The sequence below is a fragment of the Chamaea fasciata genome, unplaced genomic scaffold, assembly GCF_029207755.1.
Source record: "Chamaea fasciata isolate MVZ Bird 193981 ecotype frontalis unplaced genomic scaffold, bChaFas1.0.hap1 SCAF_7, whole genome shotgun sequence".
Lineage (NCBI taxonomy): Eukaryota > Metazoa > Chordata > Aves > Passeriformes > Sylviidae > Chamaea > Chamaea fasciata.
Genome location: NW_027094092.1, coordinates 14,431,985 through 14,451,864, shown reverse-complemented (window position 1 = coordinate 14,451,864; position 19,880 = coordinate 14,431,985). Strand labels below are relative to the sequence as shown.

The window sequence follows — 19,880 nt, the reverse complement described above, 5'->3', positions numbered from 1 at the left end:
CTAACTCACTTCTCTGGGCAAGCAGCCCCGGTGCCTCACCATCCTCACAGTAAACAATTTCTTCGTGACACCTCATCTAAACCCACTCCCTGTCAGTTCGAAGCCACCACTCCTTGTCCCGTCACTCCGTGCCTCGCAAACAGCCTCTCTAAAGCGTTTCAGGGGCGAAGCCGAGGTGGGTGGAGGGACAATTCCCGGCACCGGCGCCAGCTGCGAGCGGGGGGCGGCGGGCCGGGCCGGGCCGGGCCGGGCCGGGCGGGGCGGGGGCTGCCCCGCTGCTCTCATAAGGCCGCCCCCGCCGCCGCTCCGGGCCCTGCCGTCCTGCGGGGCTCCCGAGGCGCGACTCCCGTTCCCTCCCCTTGTCCAGCCCCGTTTCCCGTGGCGAGGCTCCGCCACAGGGGAAGTGACGCCGGCGCCAGGCGAGGCTATATAAAAGGTAGGCGGCAGCGGGCGGAAGCGAGCGGGGCCGAGCGGGCGGCGGGCGGGGGGCGGCTGGCGGTGCGAGCGGGGCGGCTGCCGCAGCCCCCCGTGCTCCGGCCCGGCCATGGATTTCCGCAACATTCTCGTGATGGCCTCGGAGCAGCAGGGGCTGAACGCGGTGCCGGTGAGCTCGGGGGCTGCCGGGGGGCGCGGGGTCGGGGTGCGGCGGCGGTCGGGCCCGGGTAGGGCCCCGCGGCCGCGGGAGCCCTGCCCGCCTTGGCCTCGGGCCCGCCCGGGCAGCGCCCGCCGCCGGGCTCCGCCGGGCCCGTCGCCTCGCCGGCCGGGGCCGCTCGCTCCTGGGGGCCGGAGAAGCGTCTGTGCGCGGGGAGGGGGCGGGCCGGGCCCCTTCCGTCAACAGGTGCCGGCGCCCCCCGGCCGGGAGCGGGCGGCCGCGGCTTGCGCCTCCTGGTCCGGCAGCGCCGAGATCCCGGGAGCGCAGCGGTGCTGCGGGGGAAGGCGGCGGCTAAAAGCCGGCTAAGTCCTTTTGTTTGCTCTGAAAACACAAGTCTGCCACGTCTCAAGTGCGAGTCGGAGACAAAGTGACAAGTTTTGGGTGAATGGGCTGCGTTGTCTGAGGTCTCGGTGTGCGCCAAGGGATAACATGTAACAGCGCTGCGGGGAGGATTGGCGGCAGGCATTTGCTGTGTTGTTGGTAGTGTTCTGAGGTCTGCGCTTCAGCAGTTTGTGTTTCAGTTCAAGCTATCAGTAACATGTGGATTCCCTATGAAATAACCCCCCTGACTTGCCTGGATGAAGTCTGGCAGGAGGAGGAGCACGTGGCCTTTTCGTGCATTAATATCCCGGGTTTCATTCCTCTGGGAGGACCCAAATTATAAGTCATGCGTGCTTATTTGAAAAAAAAATATTTTCTCCTTGGTAGCCACCAGCTAGTGAGACACTCTTTCTGTTTGCTCTTCAACAGAGTGCCAAAATTCTGTTTCTATTAGTTTGCTTAAACCAAATGTAAATGAAGGGTAGCTTGTTTTTAGCAAAAAACTATGGGCAAACCAGAAAAAAACATACTGTACAGTGTCTTCATTCTGGTGGTCTCATAATGAATATCTCTGTGTCTCTGTATCATTAGTAAAACTTTGGTAATGTTCGCTAATAACGTGACCAGTTGATAATGTGTACCAACCATATGGTAGATGTGAAATTTATCAGATTCCATTGGGGGTTTAAAATCTTTAAAAATCTAATTTTTTTTATTTAGGCATATTTAATTTGTCTCTGACACAACATAGGAATCTGGTTCATAACACAAATAATACAGTAACATACAGAAATACTTTAGGATACTTAAATGCCCATTTGATCAGTCTTAAGCTGTTTCACTAAGTTGTCACTGGGTTATTACAATTTGTATTTTAGATATTTAAAGCTTCTCTTTACGTTCTCAGTTTCCCCGTGCAGCTTTACTCTGTGTGCCACTACTTTTTTTGTCACAAGTAGTTTTAAGTCATGATGATGAATTGATAGAATATGTGCCATATTCTTCATTGCAGATGTGCTGGTGGAGGGAGGGCATCCGACTTGTTGTGCAATGGATGAGCGTCTAGCTACTCCTTGTAGAAAAGGCAGCATTAGTATTTGCCAATTCCTGATTAACTCATGGAGTGAGAGTGCCATTGAATCCATGGTTGAAACAGTTTGGTTTAGCACATTAGTGGTGCAGCTTTTAACTCTGAAGTTGGCCCCAGTCTCTGAGCAAAAGCAGAGCTGCTCTTGGCACTGCTTGGAACTGTTTGCAGCTGCTGGGCTTTAAAAGAGAGCCCATGGAGATTTTACAATCACTGGACATCTAAACAACTCCACTGCATTAAAGCTAGTACATTAAATGTGTTTATATAAGAAGAATACAATTATTTTTAAATACTTTTATTAAAAACACCATATAGAATAATTACACATTTAGTGGTATATAAAATTACCAGGTTTCCAGAAATGTTAGTTCCTGCATTAATGAGCATATCCTCTGAATTTCTCTGAGAAGTTTGTTTTAAACTTTACAGTGCACCTAACTAAGTATTCCATGCCCTTTGAAATGAAAAACAGTGACTTGAGCAAGTAATGTATATTTGAAGTATATATAATTTTTTTTTTTTTACAGTATACAGGTACTGTTTAGTTCAAAGTGGGAATGATATAAAAACGCTAAGAAATAATGTGGCCTTGTAAAAGAGGGGCCTGGATAAAGCAGATATTACATCATGTCCCTGTAAAAACGAATCTGCTTGTTCATCTCCCTATGGAAATCCAGATTCAAAAGGAACATTGCTGAAACCGGCCTTTTGGTGCCCTGTCAGTTGCATCAGGTTTTGTTTCTAAATAAAGCAGTACATATATGAACTACTGTCTAAGCTATTAATGATGTGCTGCTAATCATCTTCACAGCAGTTACTGAGTAGAGCCCCAGGTTTTATCATCTAATATTCCATAGGGGTTTCTCTGGTGTATCTTGTTACCTGTGTTCGTATTAACAGTTCATTAGATTTTCAGTGTGGTCTTGCTTTGACTAGACATGATAACAGTTATGAGATTAATGTTGACTTTAGAGAAGTTTGAATACGTGGTGTCACTTTTTGGTGAAATTGGTATACTGTGTTATGCCACGTGTTTCACATAACATGGCAGAGCACTTTCAGATATTTTTATTGTAGCTGTTCTTTAAAATATGAAATTTTACTGCAGCTTAAAAAAAAACCCTGAGGACAGTTGGAAACAAAAGTCATTATTTTATTTCGCCTTAATTTCTAATAAATTGTTAATGACAATATAAACATCTCACATTGCTCCCAATTCCTTTTAACTGAGGGCGAACCTTTGGTGTACAGACTTTACAGAAATCCGATACACTTTAACCACAAAGAGGTGACGCAAAACTGAAGAGCTCATCATCCACGTCAGCATTTGTGAGGTCTCTCTTTAAGTTAGACGGATACAAAGCAGCCTCCAGTGAAGCTGAGTAGCCACGAGGAATTAAGTATTTGTGAAGTGAAACACTAACAGAATCCCGGAGTTTGTTCAGAGGACCTTGGGTTACAGAGGCTGCCCATCGAATTCTAATCTAGGAAATATCGAGCGTTTGCCCACAGGCAAGAGAAGCCCTGCGTGAGGAATAATGGGAATGGCTGTGAAGTGCAGATTGCTGTCGTAGGACCAGACTCCCATCGATTGATGTGTGTGCATTTATTGTGTGCTTAAAACTTGCCACAAAATGGGGCCTAAAATTCTTTGGATTGCATCAGCCTCCACGGGAGGAACTGCAGGATACTCAATGTGAAATGCTGGCAGGGATGAGGAGGGATTTTGGTCTCGACTGATCTGATAGTAAAGTTTCAGGCTGTCGAGGTTTAAATGCTGACTAGGAAAATTTCCAGCTTTTCCTATTCCTGGTCTTTTTTTTTTTTTTTTTTTTTTTTTTTTTTTTGCAAAAGCAGATGAAAATGAGCACCACAATACCATGACAGAAAGGAAAGCAGAAAGTATCTGGTTTGTTTGTTTGTTTTCTGTGTGAAGCAAGTTTTAATAGAAGAAATATCTGCATTTTTTCCAGCTAAGGGTTCTGCTTGGGTGTTGTGGCAGCTGTTTGCAAAACTGGCAGAAAATTTTTTAGGAATAAAATGTATGAACCTGTTGAAATGGTTTTGGGAGAAGGAGAATAGTGTGAGCTGATAAAGTGAGCGTTTCATCTTTCTCTTGCTAGGAGCTGTTAGAACCTGAAGTGAAGCAAATTTAAGCATGCTTGTTACCTGCTATTTACTTTGTCACAACCAGAAATCGAAAGCAGCAGTTGAGAAATCCCGGTGTGTGTATTCTAAGAGCCTCACTGCAGAGTCAGCTGCTGGGAGCCCCGTGGTGAATCTGTAGCAGAAGCTGTGGAAATACCAGTTGAGGATGAAGGGCAGAGGCCTCTGGGCAGTGAACACAAATGGCCACTTAGGATGTGGAGAGCTGCCTTCTGAGGGGCTGGCATTGCCACAGGAGTGGCACAGACAAGGATGGACGTGATGGATGCACCATTCCTGATGTTCTCAGAAAGTTATACCCTGAATATTTAGGCAGAAACGGGGACCTCCCATTGGAGAACGTTGCGTGTCTTGGCAAATAATAAGGAAGAACAGGCAAAGTGTTGTAACATGTTAGTGAAAAACAAGCAAATAAATGGACCTCCCCAGCCCGTGAGAGCCCCTGCAAGTTGCCTGCAGTGGATAACACAAGTGGAATTGTCTTTGCACTGTGTGTGCAAGCCCATTGCAGTAACTGAGCTGCACAGGTGTTCTGTTCGAGAATCAGGTCTGGCAGAATTGATCACTTGCATTGATCTTGCATTGCCACCTGCGTAAATATTGACCATTGTTAAAGGCAATTGTACTGTGTTATTTCTGTCTGTGCTGGTGTTTGGTCTAGGCCCCCTGGGGCTTCATTTGGGTGCCAAAAAGTTTACAATTATTTTATAAATTCTGTTTTACAGTCCAAGATTTGGTACTTGAATGCTGACATCAAAGTAGCTACAACTCTATCGGGATCATGTGCCATGTTTTGAAGGAAGTCAGTGACTTCAGAGCAAAAAATCACTGTTTAAAACTCAAATAGTGCAGTGATCTGGGAACAGCTTGACCTACTCTTTCCTAAAGGCTAAACATTTCTATTCCTCTGTTGATTTAACCACCTTAGCAATGGTTATTAAAAGCCAGAATAGTGCAGCTGCTGTTTGGATGGTGTGGTGACTTGTGCTGGCTCATTTTGCCTGCTTTACTGACAGCCAGATGCATGTTCATTTACATTGTATATACAACACTTTGTTAGTGTTTGCAGAACATGTGTATGGTTCAGTGCTTTTAAAAAGGCTCCCCTTCAGCAGGTCATTTTATGCTATTACTGGAAGAAAGTGAACAAAACTTGTATCAGCAATAGTATAGAAAATGGGTATTCATTTATGAATTGTTTTGCTGTGTTTTCAGTTGTTAATCAGTATTAAGAAATGCTACTGATAGGAAGACTTAATTTAAGTTTTGCATGATTTGTCATGTTAGTGGCAGTCAGAAAAGAGCTTGTCTGTCAAGCTGCTTTACAAACCTGCTGCTGGATAGGGCTGTTGGTCACAGTGCAGCAAAACAAAGCCTGAAAACTGCTTCCCCATCACTTTAATTCTTTAGAAGGTTTCCCAACAGAATAGATCAATCTACATTTGTCCCTGCTGTTTAGCAGTTTTCAAAGGTGCTCCTTAGGCACAAAATCACTTAGGTTGGAAAAGATGCTTGAGTCCTACACAGTTTTTAAAAGAGAATTTTCAAAACTGAGGATGCAGTTGAAATGCAGTAATTAAATGAAGCTTTGCAAAATTAGGTTACCAGTAGCCAAACATGACGTGTTTAACTTTGTCAGATAATTTACATAGACATTATAGTAAGATGAGTATACTGCAAAGTACTGCAAATCATTTCTAGGGTACTAATTTGCTTCAGCCTGTTTCTGACAGGAGTTTGACTGATAATGGGTGGATTGCTTTGCCTCTCTGTTCCATTTCAAGTGGAGTAAACCAAATTTCTTTGGGACACAGGGCCATGGACCACATTTGAGCAAAAGCTGAGAGGCAATGCTGCATCGCTGTTCAGGTTTCCTGAGCAATCGAGTCCTGGAACGCTTTTGGTGCAGACAAGAAAATTGGTTCTCAGGTTGTGTAAACTTCCTTGCAGAGAGGTGAAGCTCAGAAAATGAGCTTGGCTGGAGTAGGCCTTTAATGTGATGAGGGTGACATGGCAGGTTTGAATATGCAACGTATGTAGATGGTGCACCTTTAATTCTGCTCTGGTCATTTCAGAAGCTGCTCAAGGAGACTACAAGTGGCTGGTATTGTAGCTGCCCTTCTTGGAGCCAGTTTTGGATGCAGTTTAGAAATGAGCCTCCAAACCTTGTTTCTTAGTGCCTGTATATTCAAGCTAATTTATGTGTTTGCATGTTAGTAATTAAAGTAATCCAAGGATCTATTGATGTGCTGCTGATCAATGAATCAGAAATGAGAATGAAAGCTTCCATTGCGTGATATTGACACTTATGGGGAGTTGTGCTGCCAGCCTGCCTGATTATTGCTTCTAAAGCATTTGGATGTAGGTTTCCTTATCAGATATTTTATTTGGATTATTTTAGTTAAGTTTCATAAGGCATTTTGAGGACAGAAAGATATTTATAGAAATGCTGACTTGTGTAGCTCTTTAGTGATACTTTTTATTTGTGTCTTCTTTTTCACATCTCTTTCATTTGGTGAGCATCTTACTGTCTCATGTGGGAGATCTTGGTTTAGATTTTAATCTATTGACTTACTTCTGAAATTAACAGAAAACCCACCCTCTCAAACCTCAGTTTTGGGTTTGGGTTTCTTTTGTTCCTAAATATATTCTGTCTTCCTTCTGCTTCTGGGTTTAACTGCCTTCTGTTGTCTTTATCATTGCAACTGTCTTTCTCTTTCTCATTGCTTTGCTTTTTCTTCTGCATTTTGTTTGTGGGAAGAAGTTTAAAAAATTCTCTTTTTTCCCATTTTAGGCACAACCTGATACATTTGTACAAGGCAGTGTCTGAACGGGTGTAGCACATTAATGCAAGTGGTTGTTATAGAAGCCAGTAAGAGGCACTTGGGCACTTAACATTGATTTAAGTAACAGTTATTGGATATAAGAGAAGCAAAAAAGTGGGTAGCATAGGTAACTTTACATCTGTTCAGTTGCTGGAACCCCAGGTTGAACAGCACTGGACAGACCTTTAGGCATGGCAAGCTGAGCCAATCCTGTCTGTGGTGCATGTAATCAGTGTTGTAGTCTTTAGAGCTTTTGCAGGATGTCCTGGGAAGTTAATAGCACAGTTTATCATTTCCTCTGCCAAGGAAAAGGATGTTATATGAAAACATGCAGCTTCACTTCAGGATATAATGAGATACAGAATCACAGAATAGGAGCCATTAAAGGTGATCCAACTCCCCTGCAATGGGCAGGGACGTCTTTAAACAGATCGGGTCACACAGAGCCCTGTCCAACCTGATCTTGAACGTCTCCAGGGATGGGGAGTCTCTAGTCTCTCTTGGCAATCTGAGCCAGTGTTTCACCGCTCCCATCAAACAACTTCAAGTCAGAATCTACCCTCTTTTCATTGAAAACCAATACCCCTGGTCCTATTGTTACTGTCTTTGCTAAAAATTGTCCCCATCTTTCCTATGAGCTCCCTTTCAGTACTGAAAGGCTGCAACAAGATCTCCCTGGAGCCTTCTTCAGGCAAATTACCCCATGTGCAAGTGCTGTAATTGCCAGGTGCCAGGTGGGGGCTGCGTATTCTGTCACAGTTAGTGCTGAGGTCACACTGATCTCGGGTGATAAGTAGAGTGCAGCCCTGCACTAGTTTCAGGTTAACTGATGTGTGGATCAGTAACTCCTTGATCTACAACTGTTTTGTGTTTAAGGTCACTGCCAGCAGGAACTAAAATCAGTATTGTTGGTTTTACATCAGCCTATTAATTATGCTGGTGAGGTCCATTCCAGCTTTGGGAGTGATTCAATTTTTTGAGTTGATTTATCTATTTTTGGTGAATTAGGTAACCTGAAACTGAAATTAGTGTCTACATGCAAGCTGAAAATGGAGCTGTAAACCTGCAGTCTGCAATTGAATTGACTCTGGCAGCTTGGACTGTAGTTTGCTTTTTGTTCCTCTTGGTCAAAGACTCAGGCTGAACTGAAATACTTTTATTCCATTACTAATGCAGCCATTACATTCCTTACTAGTCCAGTGCATTGCACTCATTCTGTTTCCCTGCCTGCCTTCTGGTTTCCTGTTCATTCCTTCCAAAAGCTGAGTGAACCCCTCTTGTGGATGAGTGGAATGTAGCTCACTCAAAAGACAGGCAGCAATGTATTTGGAGATAAAATAAGGATTTGACAATTCAATGGAATTTAACAAAGTTCAACAGTGGTTTGACAAGGTTTAATAAGTTTAATGCAAGGTTCATCTAATTAATTCATAGAAGAAGCATGTAAAAAAGAAGGTTGTGTTCAAATTCATTCATTTATTAGTTCCTGTAGAGTGATTCTCATGGACTGGCAATGCAGAGAGCAAGAAGCACAGTCCTGTTGAGTCACAAGGTTCTGAGTGGACTCCTCGCTTTCTAAACTCAATTTGGAGTCTAGGAGTGGCTGGATCCATTCTTAGTCTCAGGCTTGGTCAATGGTTTATATCTAATGGAATTATCCACAGTGTTTGTAATAGTACGGGGTGGATGGATTAGTCATGTTTCATAATACTAATGCAACATCCTCTGTCACCTACTGAGGATCTGTTGTGAGTAAGGAGTCTCTCCACCTTGGGTAAGGAAGGATCTCTTCGTTTCAGGTAAGGAATTTCTAACCCTGAGGGGTATCCCTGCTCAAGGGGTCACCTGGCATCCAGTTAAGCTGCAGTTCAGGCAGAGCTCACATCAGGCCCATCCTGATGACAATATTTATTGGGTGAAGTAGTTTGCTGCTGGCCAATGGTGTAGACAAGACAGATGTTTTTGTCTTAGTTTTGTTATCTCGTTCTGGACTGTGGTTATCTTGCTCTTCTGATGGTTATGAAACCACCTTTCAAAAAAATTTTCAAGACACCTCTACTCCCTTGGAGCAGGCACTTTCTAGCTTGCAAGTTTCTCCCAAGGACTTGGGGCTGGTTGCTCCTTAGTCAGCCTGAAAGTAATCTGTGAGTCAAATGTCTCCAGCACAACCCTCAGTTTGGGTGGGGATTCATTGTTTACTCTGTACCATCTCTGTACTTAAGTCAAGTGTAGGACTGTTACACAACTCCTCAGTTTTACAGACTGATTTTTACATTTCTTAACTTTTCTGACATATTTCTTTGTTCTTTGCAGAAAAGGTACAGTTTGGCTGTTGGTCCTCCCAAGAAAGTTCCCAAAGTCAAGGGTGTAGAGTCTGCAGCAGTGCAAGCATTTCTCAGACGGCAAGAAGAAGAAAAGAGAAAAAAAGGTAAAAGTACAAAATCTCTCCTATAGGAGTCTTTAAATTACTCTTTGGTATTTGCCCCCTTTTCAAAGTTCTTGCAAATACAGCTGCACATCTGTTCCTGGAATTTATGCATAGACCTGATGCTGAGGGAAAGTTAGAACTAAGTAAGGACTGGGAACATTTGCTTGCTTACCTAAGGAGTTAAAACATTAATTAGCTACATTAAGATTTGTGGCTGAAGATTGAGAAAGCAGTCATGGTGAAGAGCAAAGAACTATCTCAACTTTCATTAGCTTAACTTTGAAAAGCTTCATCTATGTGAAAAATGGAAAGAGTTGCCATTGTTGTTTCTTAATCTAGTGTATCAATACCGTGAATTTTAAAGAGTCTGAGACACAATTTCTCCACTTGTATATTTCCTTTAAATTGCCTATGGAATAAACTAGTACTGCATTGCTTTTGATAATGTTTTGTTAAAGGTAACCAAATCTGATGGACGGGATGGCCCAGGTCATTCCTCCTCTCCTGGGCGAGTCATGAATCTGTTCCTTCTCCCTGCTGCCAGGTCCAGCCAGAAGCAAGACGAAGCATGAATTCCACATGGGGCATGCTGGCACACTGTGCTGTCACAGCCCTTCACAATAGAGTAACACAGACAAGGAATGGTACCTTTATAGGCACCCAAAATATGAGTAGCTCAATCCATTTTCTAGGAGTTTTTACTGTTTCTGAATCTTTCTGTGGGAGTATTTAACCCCCATTCCTTGGTGTGTCCAGTATTTGGCGTTTTGATGTCTCATTCACCAGTTCATCCTGACTTGTCAGTAGATCACAGACACAAGATAGAGAGCACACTTATTCCGAAGACAGCTAAGCCAGAATAGAAAGGATATAGAACAGGCTGTGGAGATAAAACCCTGTGCCTATCAGACTTGTGTGATGACCAGCTGCTTGCTTATCTGTGTTCAGCTGCCTCTGTGTCTCCCCTATATCCCTCTACACACACACACTTTGGCTGATGCCTGTTCTTATCCCCGCAGTGCCCTTATTCCCTCCCCTCCCTCGACTTTAAACATTTGGTAGTAAATTCTGGATAGTCTCAAGATTCTCTTGCCCTGTCTCAGAACTCCCTCCACTATGCAGAGATCCCATAACTTTTGTACCTTTTTATACAAAGGTTCTCCATAATTTTCACAGCATCCTGGAAAGCTGCTTCCCTCAAAAAGCCTTACTGGGTTTTGTTATAGCAGCATTTCACTCAATTGCTTGCCTTTGTTGGAGCAGCTGGCACAGGTGGGTTGGCCTGTCCTGTTGGCAGACCTGGGGTCAGTTTCTCATCTATTTTGGGTAGCTATTATTCAGATATCCTTAAGGTGCTGTCCTAAGTGGTTTGTTAGTTTGGAAAATACTGAAATAAAAAGCAGTGCTTTTTAATAACTTTCTCATGGTTTTCTTCCAGCACTGGAAGAAAGAAGGAAGAAAGAGCAGCTCTTGGCGAGGCGCATTGAACTGAAACATGACAGAAAGGCAAGAGCTATGGCCTCACGAACAAAGGATAATTTTTATGGCTATAATGGTATTCCTGTTGAAGAGAAGCCTAAAAAGAGGAGGGCTTGTGAGAATGTTGCTCAGGCCCCAGAGGCCGAGTATGCAACAGAAGATGAAAGTGAGCAACTTGAATACAGTCAGACAGAATCTGAGCACGAGCAAGAAGAATATGAAGAGAAACCATCCAAAGCTGCAGTGAAACCAAAGGCACCTCCCAAAAGTGCACCAGCACCTCTGAACTTTGCAGAGCTCTTGAGGCTTGCTGAAAAGAAACAATATGAACCAGTGGAAATAAAACCAGTGAAAAAGGTAGAAGAAAGGCCCAGAACAGCAGAAGAATTGAGAGAGAGGGAGTTTTTGGGACGCAAAAACAAAAAAGTAGAAGTGCATAAGAAAAGTGAGAAGGAGATTAAGCCTACAGGGATATCCAGTTCTTCAAAAAAACTGTCTTCTCAAAAAGCATCTGTAAACACAAAACTTAATAAAAGCTCAGTAGATAAACATTCCACATCTAAAAGCAATCTGTCGCTTTCCACGGGTGGTATTGATAAGAAATCCAAAGCACCAGCATTGACTGAAAAACACCCACGGTCATCATCTTCTTCCAGACTTGATCAAATGGAAAAAAACTCACAAAATGGTTCCTTAAAAAGCTCTGCTGCTAGCAGTCATAATAAATTACCTGTCAATGGTATTAGAAAGTCTGGCTCAAGCTCTCACGTGCCACCTTCAAAACCCATAGCCAATGGGGCTCAGAGAATGCCATCTGCGAAAGAATCCAGCCTGAAAAAGTCTGCCCATGCGAAACCAGGAAAACCTGCAGCCCTTCAACCTGGAATCAACTCCAATGCAAAACGATCTGGCAGCAGCTTAGGGAAGGGAGGGCCTGGACATCCCGGGGGCGGTTCAGCAGGACCAGGGCGATCCAGCAGCAGTTCTGGCATGGGGCCCGGAAGGCCAGGGAGCGGTGTAAGCTCAGGGCCCGGGCGGTTGGGCAGCAGCTCAGCCACGGGACCCGGGCGGCCGGGAGGAGGCGGCTCCGGCGTGGGGCCGGGCAGGCCCGCGGGCAGCTCAGGCACAGCCCCCGGCCGGCCGGGCAGCAGCTCGGGCGTGGTAGGACTGAAGCGCCCGGGCGGCAGCTTGGGCACCGGGCCGGGGAGGCCGGGCAGCAGCACAAACATAGGACCAGGGCGACCGGGCAGCAGCCTGGGAACAGGACCAGGAAGGCCAGGAATCAGTCCAAGCACAGGAGCCAAGCGACCGGGCAGCGGCCTGGGATCAGGACCAGGGAGGCCGGGCGTCAGCACAAGCGCAGGACCTGCGCGACCAGGCAGCAGCCCGGGCACAGCTGTGAAACCCAAGTGTACTGTTGTGTCAGAAACCATTTCTTCTAAAAACCTTGTCACGAGACCTAGCAATGGACAGATGAATGGAATGAGACCTTTTCCAGGGCATAGACCTGTGCTTCATCCACGAGGTATGAATTTATAGAACACAGAATTTTTTCACTGTTACGGTTTAACTCTAACTGGCAACCAAGTACCATGCAGCTGCTCTCTTGTCCTGTCCCCCAGTGGAGAGAAGAATTGGAAAAAACCTAAGTGAAACTCAGATAAGAACAGTTTAATAATTGAAGCAAAATTAAATAGAGCAGCATTTAATTTATTTTATTTATTTTTACCTATGCTTGTAATTTTTATAATACAGGTGGGTGTGAAGTATCACATGAAAGAAAACGGAGCAGCCTGTGATGGATACTGGTATATGATGGATACTGGTATATGAATGCTGTTAAAAGGAAAAGAATTGAAGGATTTGCTTCCAGCATTGCTTAATAGTTGGTCTGTAAAACTTTGTAGTCTCTTAAATAACAGATGCTTGAAGGGCTGGATGAAAAAATCACTCACAGGTTTTAAATTTCAGTGTTTTGGCAGATTTATCTTATCAGTGACAAGCCATTCTAAAAATTTATTTCTGATCAGGAGCAAGAGTGTAGTGTAGTGCCTGGAAAGCCCTGAACAAAGAACAAATATCTGCTGAGTGGTTTCCTCAGGATGCCGTTGCTGATACTGATAGGTAATCTCCTCTAGCACAACTCAGAGGAAGTATTTCCTCTTGCTGAATTGCTGAGAAAAGCTGATTAACTTGAGGCAGAAGTTTTCCACCTTGAAGCCCAGAAAATGGCTATGCCCAAGGTGTAGCAAGGAGAAGTACTGTTAAATTAAAATTATGTTCATGTTATTCGTCAATGATTTTATTCTCTCCTGCTTTTAGGTCTTGGAAGACCACCTATTAGTTACAAGAGACAAATAGATGATGATGATGATGATGAATATGACTCTGAAATGGATGACTTCATTGAAGATGAAGGAGAACCTCAAGAAGAAATATCAAAACACATTCGGGAAATATTTGGCTATGACCGGAAAAGGTAACAAGAGTAACAATTCTAAGATACTGCAGAACAAGCAGTAGAATAAGTAATTATTATAAGAAGATAATAATTCATTCACTATTTTCCAATGTGCTAAAAACTGATACTTAATTTTCAGGTACAAAGATGAAAGTGATTATGCCTTACGTTACATGGAGAGCAGCTGGAGAGAGCAACAGAAAGAAGAAGCTAGGAGGTATGCATGGGTTTGAACTTGGATACAAATTGCCAAGTTTATTTGTTGCTGAAGTCAAAGGGCTAAGCTAGCAAATATCCACTCTGCTTTTTACAGCATGGGCAAATAAGCCTTACAGTTTTTTGTAAGAAAGCTTAAGTCAAAGATGGATTTCATACAGCCAGTGCTGGATACACTAAATAAGTCATGGATATTCTTATCTATCACAAACCTTGCTTGTTAAGAACCAGTAAAAAAACAAAACCAAATCATTTCCAAAAATCTTTTTCAAATTATAAATTTGAGTTGAAATTACAAATCCTTTAATTTGTCCCAAGCATTACAATATTCTGCTAGCTTGAGGTCTGGAAATTTTATTTGTTTTTATCTATACACGTGTGTTATTTATACTTCTATTTCTATAGAGGTATAAAAAGTATGCTGACAAGCTCTTATAGTCACTGATTTAAATTATGAAGATCATATTTTCATGTTGGTTTTGGCCTTTGGGCCTGCACAATTCTTATGTCATAAACTGATTCTTTGTTTTTAAATGAGTAGTGGGACAAGCTTTGTGAAAACTGTAAGGGTTTTTTATAGAAAATGTAAATATTGGAATGCATGGAGTCACCAAATTCTTTTATTCCACTGAAATTTTTATATGGTTATTCAGAAGGTGCCTTGAGCATTAGAAACTTGCATCTTTGGAGTTACAGTCAGTGTCCTTATTCCTCCTGGCTTCTGAGGAATAGCTGCGGCCCATGGAAAGCTATAGTCTGTTAAGTGGAGTTAGGAGAAATAAATGAAATTTTAAAGTGATATTGCTGTTAACCAAACTCTTTTGTTGACATCTTAGAGTGAGGTTTTGCAGACTTGAATTCCTGCCTCGCTTTTAACTCCACATGTAGCATAAAGGAAGTGGAGATAAGAAAATAAAGTTAAATTCAATTTTACTTTTCAATAGATGAGTTTCAGTAACTGCTTTTTGGGAGAAAAAAGACCTTATGTATTTATTAATTTTTTATAGAATCTTAATTTTTTGACAAGTTTTAAATATATTTTTCCCTTGAAATATTTGATTCTGATCTTATGATTTAAAAAAGTCTTGATTTCTTAAAGCTGCATTCATTCTATAATTAAAGATCTTATATGAAATTTTTCTTCAAATCAGCTGTAGTATTTTTAGCATTGCTTTTTGGGTGTGTAGAAGTAAAGCCTCAAGTGTCCTGAGTATCAGTGTAAAGGATTTAATCTTGTTTGGCAGCTTGAGACTTGGTGTTCAGGAAGACTTGGAAGAGCTGAGACGGGAAGAAGAAGAACTGAAACGCAAGAGACAGTCTAAGAAGCTGAGGACACGTTAACTGACTGATGGTGTTGAATTTGTTCATGTTTCTGCTCCCCTCTGCCTCCATACATCTCTTACTCTACTTCAGTTTCCATTTGCTTATTAGAGGGCAAAAGAATATTTAAAGGGATAAAAGTACTGAAAAGCAAGGCTTTAGTTTGACCTAAATAAGATATTTATTTTTAATACTTGCCAGGGTTGTTTTTTTTATGAAGAAATTAATGCACTAATGCATATTAAATGGAATAAAATTAATAGATGTTTCCATTTATTAAAACAGTTCAAGATGCCAGCAGAAATATTGACTAGCTATGCACTGACTTGGAACTGTGTGGGCCACGTACCAGTAAACCAATTTTGCATTCACTTGAAAGAAAGGAATAGCATTCTTGTTCCCTGATATTTCTTGAGACTTGGAGAGATTGCTCTATATCCTCCCCTGTCTCCCAACATGAGCCTCAAAGTGTTAAAATGTCATCTTCTGTACAGCAGCAGCTTGGGTGTAAATTCAGCCCCAAGCCCACAGGTGTTTAAGGCAATAAAGTGCTGCAGATCTTTTGATTTGAGGACCCGTAAAAATGATTTGAACCTCTTTATTTCTAAACAGAGAAGTGCATGTCATTTTCAAACTGTGCAATGATGGATATGGCCAAAAGATTATGTTGGCTTTTGCTGTGTCTGGAATTCCAGTGCCAGTCTAATTCAGTAGGAGAAACACACACCCTGGAAACACATTTCTAGTGTTTGTATGTAACCAGTGCTTTTGGGCTCAAGCATATGCTTGGGAATTCTCCTGCCCTGTAAATCTTCAGATTTGTTTAACAGCTTCTTCTGCTTTTACAAATTATGTTTTTTCTTGCATTAAACATCCGATGGTTAAATTATTTAAAATGTGAAGCAGTCATTTATCTAATTAGTTTTACTGTTCAGAAAGAACATCAGAATTAAGTCTTGTTAGAATTTACAGCTTTTCAGTATTAACATTGTGTTAACTAGTTAATACTTGTGATTGATTTCAGCAAGCCAAAAACTGAAAATAATTTGTTTAGCAGGAGAATTAGTTCAGTTACTTACCTTAATGCCCATATTTGCACATTATTTATAACTATGCACTTAAAGACTGTTTCAGTAACTGAATTTGTTTACAATCAGCACAGGGCTCATGTAAGCCTACAGGAGTTGCACAGAGACCTGAAGCTCAAATCTGGTGTTGCATCTACTTGGATTTCCCCAAGTTGCCCTTCAAAGCTCACCAGTGTCACTACTTGGCTTTGCCTCGAGCTCCAGAACTCCTTTGGTAGTATCTGCCTTCAGCTGCTTCAGGCCATTATGTTTTAATGGTAGAAATACTTTTGAAGTACAAAAAGGGCTTTGGGCATTGGCTGGAGGCAGGGGAAAAGGAAAAATTACCTTGTGGAAAAACAGCGAAGGAACCTTTCCTATTGGAGCTATTCTTAACAGTGCTGCTTCTAGGAAGCAGTTTAGATAGCAACCTGTAAGGAACAGTCTTGGAAGCTGCTCAAGTTTAAACATCTGATTCTTAGTGTAAGAAAAAACAGCTCAGCCTTTTTAAGATGTTTTCTGTCAATGGTGGACCATTTCACCACCTCAGTAAAACACTGATGTTAGTTACTGGTATAGATTCTATAGACTATCTCAGTATTAGCTAACATGGAGCCCATGTGAAGATACCATTGTTGCTCCTCTGTAGTTTTAACTTTCTCTATTAACTAAAAAAGAAAAAACTTTCTCAGTGTATGCACATGAGACCGTGCGAAATAGCATAACCTCACTGTCTAGAAGTGTGTTGTATTCTCTGCTGCAATGGGACCATCTCAGATTTCCTGTCGGAGATTTCCTGGTTTCTAGAATTACCCATTCAGGACAATGAACTTTGGGACCATGATCAAATTCGGGGTTTGTACTTTTTAATTCTTTTTAGCTGGAGAAAGACTCAAGGTCCATCAACCCTGACAACTGTATCACCTGTGAGCAACTTCCTGCCTGGTTGGGGAGAAAAAAGTCTCTTATGAAGCAAAAGAAATATATTAAGTCAAAATTGGTTCAGTTGGGAAAGAAATCTGCATTTCAGACAAACACAGGTTAAGTAAAAGCTGATTATTTAACCATGCAAAATCAGTTAAACTTCTTAATCTGTAAAGCACTTTGTCATTTAGATGGTGACTGGAATGTACTCTGCTAGCCTCCCTAAGACACTGTATAACTTTCTTCACACAGTGATCATTGCTTAGATTTTGTCTATTTCATATGAAAAATCATTCAAGGACACATTTGTAATTTTACAGTCAAGAAGTACTTTCTCATAATTGGCATGGGATGCTGATGGGTTTTCTCTTTTGTACAAATGTTTGGCTTTTAATGTGCTTGCATATTTGTTGCATATTTGTATGTCAGCTAGGAAGCAACTAAACTCATTTTTTAATTCCTGACCTTGTATCCAAAAACCTGTTTACTGTTTGCCAGTTTATTAGTATTCATCTAATTGACAGTATTTCAGTACTTCCGAAGTGCATCTGAATTTGAGGTGAAGAAAAACTGGAAGAATGCTTACACTGGTTTATGAGAATTGGATGTTCAGCTAATGATTTAATTGTATTTAAGGAAATTCTGGTTTGGTTTTTAGATTTTTAATTCACTGTTTGACAATGTGCCTTTTTACTAAATTGTGTCAAAAAATACTGAATGTAGGATGATAAAAAGGTTGGTTTCTGCTATCTCAGATTCTAAATCCTTAAACTTGAGAGTGTGAAATGACGTACTTTGCATAAAACCCTTCCAGGTCTGGCTTTGATTGCACAATTAAGGTAGCTACTTCTTTACTGCTAATGCTAAATCAAATGAAGGGCACTTTCTATTGATGACTACTTTTTGAAAATGTCTTGTATTTACACTTGAGCCGTATTTCACTTTACAGCGATGTCTTTTGGAGGCCAGGGTTTTGCATATCACAGGAAGCCTTAGTGTGCAACTCTGTGCTGTGCTTTAAAATAAAAATCTTTCAAGAAGTATATGAGATCTCTATGGAAATCTGGATTTATTTTTGTGTAAAGCCCAAAATATTGTCCAGGAAAACTAATTTTCTATTTTTTTTTTTTTTTGCATTTTGTAACATAAACTAGTAGCTGATACATATTTCTAGATTTAGCATATTTCTGGAGACCAAAACATGTCAGAAAGAAAATAAATATATGGAGAGACTGGTGTTTAAATTGTGATGAATGTACTTCTATTTATTTTGGTGAGTGAGTGTGACACAATATTAAAGTGTTAGTGTGTAAATAAGGCTTCTAGTTTTAGCCAATGATTTTTTTCCTTTGGGGATATCATGTGTGCACAGTGTCTTTTTACACAATGTGACAAATCAGGTGAAAAACTCGTACATAGCTTACCTGCTCTCTGGTGCTGTCAAGGAAGTGTATACTTTAGCACACACCAAATGCATATAAATTTTGCAGAGTATGTATACAATAAATTACAGGCATTAAACATTGTACTGCTATTTCTCATTGGTTTACTTTTCTAGAAGATTTATCAGAATTACTTTCTGCTGTTTCCTCTGAGCTCTCACATACAGCAGTGTATGTTCTCTGAGAATGGTTCTCATGCAGCCAGCAAGAAGGTATGTAATGGAGTCACTTGAGCCTTCAGAAGAGGTCTGAAAGTTCCTGGTGTCTCCTGCAGTTTAGGCTGTGACATAGTATGTACTTGGAGGAACATGTGTTTAGAATAGTATACCCAAGTGTGCCCATTGCCTTTACTCTTTTGCATTTGAAGCGTTCACAAGCAGCATCCTTCTTGGGTGTCCATATTCCCATGTAAGGAGTCTGAACTCCCTTGATAGCTGTCTCCTCTGGAAGGGTTTTCTGCTTTGATGGTGGAAGTAAATGACTGTTCTGGTCAGTCTGGTGCTGTGACCCACTTCCAGATGGATGAATGGATACACATCAGCAAGCCCATTTGCCTTTATGAGGAACAGCAATGCTTGCACACTCTTGGGCTTTAAAAAATATTCTTTTAAAATATTGCAAATCTGCATTTAATGTGTCCTATGAGTACCTTGTTTTGAAGGCATGAAATCTTTCCTTCTTTGGAACTACCTTACATGGAATTCCCCTGAGATTTTTTTAATGTATCTTAAAAACTGTGATGAATCAATATCAGCTATTATTTCAAGGCAAAAGTGTTCTGTTCAGGTAGAGGGTGGTTCTACATTGAGTCATTATCTTAACCCAGCCAGTAAAGCTACTTCTGGAAGCAAAAATATTTTATTCAGTTTGGGGGGAGAAAAAGTAATTATAGGTTTCCCTTGTTAGAGGATGGCTTTTAGTTGTAGTTTATTTGGAATAATATTTCAGATCCACAAGACTTAACTGCAATTTATTTATCCCATAGATAGCCTCTTCTTACCCCTGGAACTGCATATGAAAACATTTATTTTTCCATGAGCCTGGGAATCTAAAAAGCCTTTGGCACACCATGCTCTGTGGAATGAAATTAGGGATAGATGTCATTCCTGAAGTAATCAAATATGTCATGAGTTTTAGTTCTGACTTCTGTCCACAACTAATAGTTCTGTTTTTCCACACCACCCGGTGCTTAATTTGCTTTGAGGGTTCCTCTGTTTGGTTCTTCGTGGGAGTCTTGGGTTTTGCCTACATCCTTCTCCCTCCACTGGCAAATTGATGGATTTTTTTTCGTATCCTGGATGTAACTTTCCCAACATTCCTGCCTTGAGAACAGGCACATGTCTGATGCCATCTCTCATACTCTGTGTCTGAAAGCTGATGGCAATCATCAATGTAAAGAATCAAGAGTTTCAGTAGGTCTTTTGGTTGAAGGAGTTGACTTGATTCTGATTTGAAAAACACTTGAGTGTAGAGTTCCTGGTTCTGTAGT

The 19,880-nt window shown here is 41.5% G+C and overlaps 1 protein-coding gene across 2 annotated transcripts; it reads left to right on the top strand.

The window, feature by feature from the left end:
- The first annotated feature begins 328 nt into the window (after positions 1–328).
- SPTY2D1 (SPT2 chromatin protein domain containing 1) lies at positions 329–18,193 on the top strand. Of its 2 annotated transcripts, none has more exons than XM_066187660.1 (6): positions 329–436; positions 9,368–9,482; positions 10,921–12,486; positions 13,284–13,440; positions 13,562–13,639; positions 14,883–18,193. In XM_066187660.1, the coding sequence occupies exons 3-6, from the start codon at positions 10,998–11,000 to the stop codon at positions 14,977–14,979; spliced, it is 1,821 nt and encodes a 606-aa protein (XP_066043757.1). In that variant the 5' UTR covers positions 329–436; positions 9,368–9,482; positions 10,921–10,997; the 3' UTR covers positions 14,980–18,193. The 2 variants fall into 2 exon arrangements, with proteins under 2 accessions (XP_066043757.1, XP_066043756.1); XM_066187659.1 differs by lacking the exon at positions 329–436 and adding an exon at positions 464–604.
- Positions 18,194–19,880: the final 1,687 nt, after the last annotated feature.

Bases quoted from the DNA above. Each gene is read 5' to 3' on its own strand.
- SPTY2D1 (XM_066187659.1), top strand. From the start codon at position 545: ATGGATTTCCGCAACATTCTCGTGATGGCCTCGGAGCAGCAGGGGCTG. The intron at 9,483-10,920 runs GTAAAAGTACAA...GTTTTCTTCCAG, and splicing joins AGAAGAAAAGAGAAAAAAAG to CACTGGAAGAAAGAAGGAAG. The intron at 12,487-13,283 runs GTATGAATTTAT...TCCTGCTTTTAG, and splicing joins ACCTGTGCTTCATCCACGAG to GTCTTGGAAGACCACCTATT.